We start from the raw sequence: 10,440 nt of genomic DNA on the forward strand, positions 1-10,440 counted from the left end.
TGTAGAACGCTCGCAGAGGGTTAGAGTGGACAGGCAACTATCGGAGGAAGTCGAAGTAAACTCGGGCGTGCCGCAAGGGAGCGTGCTAGGGCCTCTACTTTTCCTCACTTATAAAATGATATTTGGAGGAACACCGAGTCTAACATATGGTTGTTCGCACATGACTGTATAATATACAGGAGAATGAATGATAATAGTGATGTCGACGAATTACAGAAGGACTTAAATAAATTAAGGGAATGGGTGATAGTAAATAAAATGAAGATACGAGTAAACCCAGGTAAAAGTAAATGGGTCAGTTTCACAAAAGCTAGGGTGAGAGTGCAAATAAAGTATTACTTTGGGGATCAATTAATTCCGGAGGCAAATAGCGTTAAATATTTAGGAATAATTATACGCAGCGATCTAAACTGAGCAGATCACATAAACTATACATTACGAAAAGTATGAAAGGCCCTACATTTCGTAATGCACACTCAAAAGGGGGAATACTAATAATACGAAACATTTAGCTTTCACGGCACTAGTCAGACTGATACTCGAGTATGGATCAGTGTTGGGACCCTTACAGAGAAGGTCAGATAAGTGCTTTAAACAGAGTGCAAGGGAAGGCGGCTAAGTTTGCAAATAATACGAACCAGACGGGTTGGGAAACATTAGCGGAGCGTAGAATGGTATACAGATTATGCGCTCTTTTCAAAGCTTACACAGGAAGAAGGGTTTGGGGAGCTATCGGGGACAGACTCTCAAGGCCATGCTACCTGAGTAGGGAGGATCATATCTGGAAAATTAGGACTACGAGTCAAAGAACTGACATTGGTAAATATTCGTTTGTAAACAGGACCATCTTAAACTGGAACCAATTACCTGCAGACTTGCTGACGTCTTTCCCTTTCAAGTTAAATACTTTTAGGAAGAGGGTTAAGAAAGTCGTTATAAACAAATGGTACAAACAAGTAAATCAAGTAGGGACTGAATGTAATACTGGCACATCCTCTGTCGTTTGGTTGTTTATACTGAGTTTACGTTCTGTATTGAGTTACGTTTTATTGTATATTATTTACGTTTTTATTGTATTTTATTTTACGTTCTTACAGTATTTGATTACGTTTTATTGTATGTACGTTCTGATGCATTGGGTAATACGTTTTATTGTATTGCACGTTATTGCATTGTGTTGTATTGCCGTATTTTGTGTTGCTATTACTGTAGTATTTCTGAACTAGGGTAGGACTACTTCCACCAGGTGCAAACCCAATTGCAGTAAATAAAATACACTAGCATATTGTATCTACCATTTACTGGGAATACCACATATGTACATCACAAGCACCACAGGTAAACCAATATACTGAACCTGAAATCACACACAGCTGTCCCTTGCTGAATGTCAATGCTGATTTTAAGTCGTATGGGTGATCCATCATCTAAGAAATCCTCTGCTTCTAGTTCGCTTACACCAGAACGTTGGTGCACCTTTGTTCCTATCTCACGCAACATGTCCCGCACAGCCACCTCAGCATTGGTCTGAATGTGACGCATGTATGCTTGCACTACATCAAGGCCATAGGCATCTATCAGCTCCAAGACTAAGCTAATGCCCTGGAAGGAGAGAGACACTTGTGGAATAAGTTGGGGAAGTAAACCTTCTGCACATAAAATTGTGTTCCCTCAGAACTTGGGTATGACCCACTGATTGTCAGTCAGAACTTTACTGTCAATCAGTTGTGGTCTATCATACAGAACAGGGTTGGATTTAAAGAGTGAATGAGGAATCACCTCTGGATCTGCACAGAACAGAAATGCAATCACACACTTTACTAACATATTTGTTTCTCTAAAATCATGAGTAGTTAGTTTTGTATTTTTATAATTATGCGAAATAAGTACCAAAAAACTACAACTGTCATAACCAAAATTTATTGTTAATGACAGGGGCCCCTAAAACTGAATACAAGAGCTTGCTATCCTGCTAGCATGTAGGTTTATTTTACAAGAAGATAGAAAACTGCCAAGGTCACGTTGAAGTAGTGTCCCATGCAGAAGGCCCTAAATAACAATACTAGCTGAAGACCACTCGTTTTTAGATATCTGTGACTTCTTATCCAGTCTCCTCCAACTGCAAACTGAGGACTGCTTAAAAAGGCTGTCTCCTCCATCTGCAAACTGAGGAAAATACCAGCCATGGTGATGTGGGCCCCACTTAACATGAAACTGTAACCGTACAATGCAAAGGACCACAGTTTTGTTTACTTGTGTCGGTACTTTTCACTACATACAAGCAGATGTAATACCCCACACCCCACTCAAACCAGAGGGACCCGAACCCAACTGGCACTAAGGGAAGACAGGCCTCCCTCCTACCCGAGCATGCTATGTAATTTGGAAATAGAAAGAGAGAAGCCCCGTTGACACAGTATTTTGGGATGAGCAAGAAATTTCTAAAGAAGCAACAGCTTGAAAGTTTGCTTATGCAATTCCGAGAAGGTAAAGTTTACGACAGGTCACTATCGCCGGACTTAAACCATACCAGCCAGACACTCTTCTTACTTTTACAGAGAGTCCTACGCTTTAATAAAAGAGCAATCTGTTCAAAAAGACGCTGGAGGGAACCTTTTGTCACTTAGAGAGATGGCCCTCTGACCGGTCATAACTCTCCAAATGTTAAAACTTCTATTATAACGGAGCTGAGACTGTTTCAATAGTCGAGGAAAGGGACCACTTTTCAACACCCGATTAATCACGGAAGTAAAATGTTTTAGGAATCCAAATATTACATGCTATCTTGTAGTGGAGAAAGAAATTTAAGACCTGAATACAACAACCTTTTTCTCTGGAGCATAACGAACGTGACAATTTAGGCCTGAAATTCGTCACAGACCTACCTTTAGAAGACCATGAGGGTGAACCCCTTCGATCCACCCCATGTCAGAAAGATCGTGAAAGCACGAGAACCCAACTTTCACCGCAAAAGAGCTGACCATTGGAGGAACGAGAAACTCTCGAACCCCTCTCCGTTGTCTAAATCCAGCCAACCCGGGGATTTGGAGGATGGCAACGAGGCGTTCCCAAATTTTCACAGGACCTCTAAATCTTCAAAAAGGAGATGGAGTTTTTTTTTTTTTTTCGGGAGTCTCGCCACAACAGTTAAACTCGCCGGATGCGGAGCTAGCCCTCTCGATCGACTGTTAAGTGAAAATAATGTCTGAGTATTCGAAAGTAAAATCAGGAAAATTCATATTGAAAAAGAAACTCAAGTGAGTGCGAACTGGTGACCCTCTCAAACACCACACACGCAGTGGTAGCGGTAACCTATGCAAGTCCCCAAGTGCTCCATAATAGTGCTAATGGTGTATTGTGACAAGGCTTGCAGGAGTGTGTAACCAAGTAACAACAATCCGCTCATTTTGTAGAATCCGAGCTCTCCCATACCGATAACAGTAAAGTAACAATCTGAGTTGAATCTCGGTGACTCCCAGATTACAAAAACAATAGAGGAAGTGGTGCCAAGTGCTTGTGTTTCCAGTGTGTCCTTTTCTCCCCGTCGGAGTAGGGCCCGAGAACGACTTGAGCCAGAGTCTCACTCCACCCACGACTAGCCCAATCACCATCAGCTCCCCACCCCATCCCACCTTATCCCTTCACTTCGCATCTGTATCCACAGTTGCTGGCGCCCATAGACAAGCCAGGTCAAGTGCCGGAACTGATACCCCTTTCCCATAGTGAAGAGAAGTGGTGGAGTCGGAGAAGCGGTGGAGCCAGGTAAAGCACAACCTAGCTGCGAGCCCAATGAACCATGATGGCAGCGGCGACAACAGCAAGAGAAAGGAAGGACGGTAAAAGAATGGCGACAAACTTGGAGGGCTTGAAGCCTCACTGAGTGGGACAGTAAAGAAACCTACATAATGCCAGCCAGGAAAAATTACTAAGGGAAAATTTTACCAGTCAGTGTTAGTATAAGTAGTTACTATAGGATTCTAACAATGGTGTATAACACATTGATATATTAGGTTTTTGGACTTTATCCATCGTCCTGGTTAGTATAGTTAGTATAGGTGTTAGTATACTTTGAAAATAAGAATGTCAGATACCAGACAACATGATTGTGTATTTAAAAATTACTACAGGCCAATATTAATTTATGAAGAGTGGTCCATATATAATGCCTCCTATTTTTTTGTGTTAATCTGTAATGTCTGAGCTGGATGTTGGTGGTGGTGGTGTAGCAAAGGTTGAACCTTCCTGCCAATGTACTGTTAATCTGGTTGTCATGCAACAGATAGCAACAGAAGAGCAGGCTACCAAAGTGGCATCTGACATAGAAGTGCGTACAAAACAGAGACGTGTTATTGAATTTCTCACTGCCAAACAAATTGCACCCATTGACATCCACTGACGCTTGATAAAGGTGCATGGAGACGATACAGTGGATGTCAGCACAGTGAGGCGGTGGGTAGTGCGTTTCAACAGTGGTGAAAGTGAAGTGCATGACAAGNTTCAAGACAGCCATCCGCAGGGAAAGTGATGTGCACGGTCTTTTGGAAAAGACAGGGTGTGATTTTGTTGGATTTCCTGGAGCCTGGTGGGACTGTCAATTTTGAATGCTTCAAGACAATGCTAAGATGAAAGCCCACATTTCCCAAGTCAGGCCAGAGAAGCAGGCAACCTTTCACTTGCAAGACGATAATACTAGATCCCATACCAGTTTGGCGACCACCACACACATTTCAAAGTTTGGCCGGACTGTCCTACCACATCCACCTTATAGCCCTGATTTAGCAACTTCAGACTTCCATCTCTTGGGGCCTATGAAATATAGGCTACGTGGACAACATTTTCCAGACAATGATGCTGTCATTGCAGCTGTAAGAAAGTGGCTAGCCTCTGCTGGCACAGACTTTTACGGGTGCGGCATACAGGCTCTTGTTAATCGCTGACAAAAGTGCACAACAAATGGTGGTGATTATGTGTAAAAATACCTGTAAGTAGCTGAAATCTTGCTCTATTTAACTGCGTTATTATGATTTCTGTACCTGTTGTAGTTTTCATTAAAAAATTAGGAGGCATTATATACGGAAAGCTCCTCATACATGGCAGGAACTTGTGGATTCCTAAGGGCAGATATTAATAGATTAACAGCAGCTGAGAGATGTTTAGTTAAGGTCAGAAAGAAATTAATAAATAACAGAAGATAGTATGGAGAAATTTTAAAAATAAAGACAGAATACCCAAAAGAATTTTTCACTTCTGCAAACAATAGTCAGTACCTTGTGGTTTGCAGCAATCTGAGCTTTAAGATCAGACAAGTTGTCTTGAAGGTTTCGTGTCCCTGAGGAGCCAGGTACCATTCCTGGAGCCTTCAGTGCCTGCACTAGTTCAGCTTCATTAAACAATCCTTGCTTCACCAAGTAAAAGCTCTTAAAGCTTGCACCTTCCTCAGTCAGACTCTTGGAGTGTGGCGGCATGGATCCTGGTGTGATTCCCCCAATGTCTGCATGATGTCCACGGCTCGCCACAAAGAATACAGGCTTCCTCTCACTCCTAGGAGCATATCATGCTGTTTCTAATTCTTAGTGTTTAGTACATGACAATGACGATCCAGTCATGTTACATCTTAATCCTGAATCGATTGCATAGAATAAAGTGAGACGAGAGTATTGTTATGTAGGATGAAATGAAAGAACTATAGGAATAAGAGCTCACAGTACAGTTCAAAGTAGTAACTTAGCATTCAAGAGGGGGTACTGTAGAACCATGAACTGTCTCAAGGTAATGAGTATGAACATTAAGACTCAGACCAACTGCCTACTAATTGTGCAACAAAAATTACAATTTAATCTAACACATTTGACGGCATAATAAATTCCTTTGAATGTCATGACATTTTCAAATCTCACATATTTGTTCCTAGTCATTCATGAATTAAAATCATGACACTGGTATTTCTCCATGCTTAAGATTATATTGTTCTGCTGGCTCCTCCTTTGCAATTCTGGAATATCACCCACCAAAATTTTGTACATATTTCTTCTTCCTCCAGCTGATCTAAATAAACAGTATATTCTAATTCTTGTGGCTTCACTATGTTGACACTAATAACTCAACTTCTTCATGAAATGCCCCACTATGCAACATAATCCATTTGTTACTTCTCCCTTGTATTTACATACCTCTAGTGTTTGCAAATAAAAGGAAGCAGCAGTGATTCTTAACAGGGTAAAAAGCTCTTCCCGAATTTTCAGTTAAATTTCCAGAAATCAGAAACGAATGGCCCATAATAATGAACTGTCATAACTTCATGCCAAAGCTTTCTGTATAAATAACTTCTGAGAAATTTGATGCAATTAAATTTGAGTTTCATGTAAAGTCAGCACTATAGCAGAGCAATATTGTCCAAAAATAAAATTCATTTTATATGCTTTAATGTAGACCATTCATATCACATTAGTTTTAAAATTCACGTAACAGCTGGGAAACTAAACAAGGGCGGGCGGGCAGACAGGTCACATGAGCTGACTTTACATACTTGAAGCACAGAGCATAAAAAGGGTCAGAAGTCACTCACTTATAAAAGACAGGGGTTATGACTGTAAGGTCAGGGAGGTGAGATCCTCCAGCAGCTGGGTGGTTGGTCAGAATGACATCGCCTTCTTGGAAACCACCTTCAAGTGATCTCATCTGTAACAGAAATCAAAATGTTAACCTTCATACATCCTATTGTTGTTATTAATGCCTTCAGCTATAGTTTTTCATCCTTCCTAAATCTCTACTTACTTCAACAACAGCGTAAATTCAGCCTATAAAGTATATTCGGCTACCTATGATGATAGGCCAATGATAAGAATGATCATCAAACATGGAGACTTACAGCTTGACATAGATTCTGACCTATATGTGCAGTCTGGTGTGCACATTTTACAAAAGAATGATGGGAAATCCTCACTGAATCAAATCAATCTAAAACCCAAGACAGAACACAATTTCAACATATTACTCAACCAAAATAACTCCATGTGAAAAATGATGTAACTGCATGGAACATAACGTGGCATGTGTCCTTACACTGCTACGTAAAAAATACTGTCTCAACTTACACCTTGTTTTATATATATATACAGTAGAACTTGGTTATAACGACATCAAAGGGACCTAAAAATAGTGTCGTTATAAACGAATGTCGTTGTAACCGAAATGGGCACTTCCACAGTAGCCTTATGTTAGTCACGTAAAAATCTACCAAAAACCGAGTTAAAATGTTGCATTTTTTTAGTGAAATACATAGTTAAGTACAGACTAACGTAACATTAACATGGAATTGCCCAAATGTGTAATATCAAAGACATATTACAGCGCTTTTCACTGACAATACACACCGCACTAATACTGTATATTAAAGGTAGGCCTACTCACCAAATTACAGTAGATTACATCAATTGTTGTGCCTTACTGTACCTAGATACGAGTACAGTAATCAGTTATCTTCATCTGTTTCCTGTTACTTGCCCAATACACACTTTCTAAATTACGTTCAATGTCCATATCAGAGAAATTCAGGAATGAAAATGATGTTACATACGAGGTTGATGCATCTGTGCATGTCGTACTAAGCAAGGTATAAAAACAGTTGCTTTATGAGGAATTAGTTCGTACCATTGAATATTTGACGCAATAGACAAGGTGTCGCAGAAACCGATGTTGTTATAACCAAGTTTTACTGTATATATGGCAATGAAACCAGTGATTTGGACTTTAACAGTAATAAATTCCAAATATAAACTAATTAACCCTCACGTGACCAACCCTGCACACATACAGTATGCGTGTGACTACGGACGTGATTCAGATTGGTGAATGGATCGACTATTTATGCGCATGACTCTCAACTACAAGAAATTACAGCACCACCGCTGATCACCACAGCACCCATTATTAAGTCCTTTCCCAGCCTGCTTTTCTTCACCATGCTTTCCCTGGCAACGGCTTCTAAAAGTGGAGATTCTTCAGCTTCACATGCTCAAGTCTTTTCTTTACAGCCTCCATGCAGAACTCAACTGAAATAAGCTCCAAACCTCCCAGTTATAACAAATCAGCATAGGCCATACAAAAAAGTTATAACACATCAGCATGGACCACACATAAAACACAGTTATACTACTTTTGCGGGCATATGTTGTTGGCATTACCTAGTAACGGATGTTTAGGGGTCACCACTTAGCAACGGATCTACACGTCACAATATGTTCATTTATTCATACATTCATTTGGGCTTTAGTAGTAATAAATTCCAAATATAAATGAATTAACCCTTACAGACCAACCCTGCATATACTCATTTCTATCTAGCTTGCCCACTGGGCAAACCTCAAAAACACTGCTTCCAGTTTGTACCGTCTTTTTCTTCACACTAAGGCTGAATACATTTGCACTGTTTTCTTAGAAAAGGGAGTGAAACCGTATAGCCGCCTCCTCCTAGCTAGGGGTTAAGGATGACAGAGCAGGGCGTTGGGTGTCACCTTATAACAGCTTATTCGGTGGATAATGTCACATAAGACTCGCTTTGGCAGTGATATAGCCTCACTTTGGGAGCGACTTGCATAGACTCTCTCTTTACCTTAATGTCGTCTTTCGTAAGTTGTATAAGTTGCTGTGACTAAGTCACCCTGCAGTTACCGCTAAACGGAAGCCTCTTAACCCAAGTGTCGTGAATGTTGGGCGCCATCTCTCTTGTCGGAGAGCACTGTGCTTATCTTCAGGGTTTTACGCGGGCCTTCTTTCCGTTAAGTGGGTCAATCGAAGACACAAGTTACGAAGCACTTAATAAACTTTATTAGATTCTACCAGGGGCGGCCCATGTATAGGCACTGCAGAACTGCAGCACCCCCAATTTCCACATATTATCGATAACATTTATATAATAAGTCCTTTTTTCTTTCTTTCTTTATACTTGTACAATACAATATATAATCCTTAAGCTTAATGTCAGTAGCCAAATCTTTGTATGGAACTGTGCGTTTCTGGAGCAGCGCCCCCACTAATTTTAGCTACAAGCCGCCACTGGATTCTACTATCTTTTTACTTCACCAGGTAGACTTTAAATTCTGATACATGTTATTATGTGAATTGTTGATACTTTTAACATAGTACTATCCTTATATACAGTGTTCAGACGACACACTTAGAACTTTGAGCTGGTTCTTACTCGTTTCACACTAGTCGCCACAGAGAGCTGCGCAATTCATCAGGCGACCGCTAGCATGATATCATACTCAATAAACAGCAGTCCCGATTGGCTACTAATTCCCGATTTATGAGCTCCAGCCAATAGTGTTAAGCCTTGCATCATGCATTCTTTTCTAAATCATTCCATACGACGTAATATACTTGAACAATGGGGTTATAACACTTCTCTTTGAACAAAGGGAAACCCCGGAAAGATAACACTGCTCAAAAAGTGACGCCATATTGCGCAAACCTCTACTCAGCGTCTAGCCTACCGAACAATATGACGCATAATATATTTCATTGTCGGCTATGCGAATTACGTCGCCCCCCGCCCCTTCTTCCGCTATTGAAACAAGGTAATAAGTGGGAATGGACAGACGAGAAACAGGAGGCTTTCCTGAGGCTACGTGAGAGTTTTGCCCGTAGTGTTCAGCTTGTCCACCCACGCGACGATTGGCCTTACGCAATTTTTGCGGATGCCAGTAAACTGGGAATCAGCTCAGTTCTGACCCAAAAGAGCAATTCCGTTGAGATACTGCTTGTATCCGCCGCTTCGAGAGTTCTAACTCCCGTGGAGTAGTGTTATTCAACTTGCGAACAAGAATTTCTGGCAGTAGTTTACGCATTCCAGAAATTTAGAATATATGTGGTAGCTCATCCAACCACTGTATATTCCGATATATTCCGATAATAAGGCGATCTACGTGGGTAACACGCTGGATAATGCAACTCCCGGAATACGACCCTACATTGCAGCACATCAGCGGCGCTAGTAATTTTAGTAATTTCTTTGCCGACATTTTAAGCGGAATCCAGTCGGTTTGGATAGTAAGGGTATGGAACGGTTTAAGAAACAACGAGAATTTATGGTGGCAAAAATAGTCCTTGGTATCGAGAAGTCCTTATTGAAGGAAATCGATGACTTGTCGAAACACCAGCTTTCGAACCCATTTCTCACTGAAAGCCGCGAGAAATATATGGGAGAACCCTCTAAATACGAGGGCAGGTACATGATTCGGGATCAAGCTCCCTAGATCTCTGGAGTAAGTAAAAAGTAAGTAAAGCTATCCCTGTAACAGGCCGTGAAGGCCCATAGAGTTGTGAGACGTTGAGGGTCTCACAAGCCGGCCGCGCTTTACTCCCCAGGAAAATTATTTAATTAATTCCTGGTATTAATTTCTGTTAGAGGCTGAGTCGACCGCAGGGCCATAGTGCAGC

General features: G+C 41.0%; 1 protein-coding gene across 3 annotated transcripts in view; it reads right to left on the bottom strand.

Moving 5' to 3' along the window:
- Positions 1–10,440, bottom strand: part of LOC111868714 (5-oxoprolinase) — a 62,357-nt gene that overhangs the window by 18,599 nt on the left and 33,318 nt on the right. For all 3 annotated transcript variants that reach the window (XM_033753145.1, XM_023859630.2, XM_033753146.1), the window contains 3 exons: positions 6,566–6,678; positions 5,268–5,541; positions 1,358–1,602 (listed from right to left, as the gene is read on the bottom strand). In XM_033753145.1, coding sequence (XP_033609036.1) covers positions 1,358–1,602; positions 5,268–5,541; positions 6,566–6,678 — 632 coding nt within the window. The remainder of the gene's footprint in view (positions 1–1,357; positions 1,603–5,267; positions 5,542–6,565; positions 6,679–10,440) is intronic.

Source organism: Cryptotermes secundus, unplaced genomic scaffold (genome assembly GCF_002891405.2).
Source record: "Cryptotermes secundus unplaced genomic scaffold, Csec_1.0 scaffold1688, whole genome shotgun sequence".
NCBI classification, from domain to species: Eukaryota; Metazoa; Arthropoda; class Insecta; order Blattodea; family Kalotermitidae; genus Cryptotermes; species Cryptotermes secundus.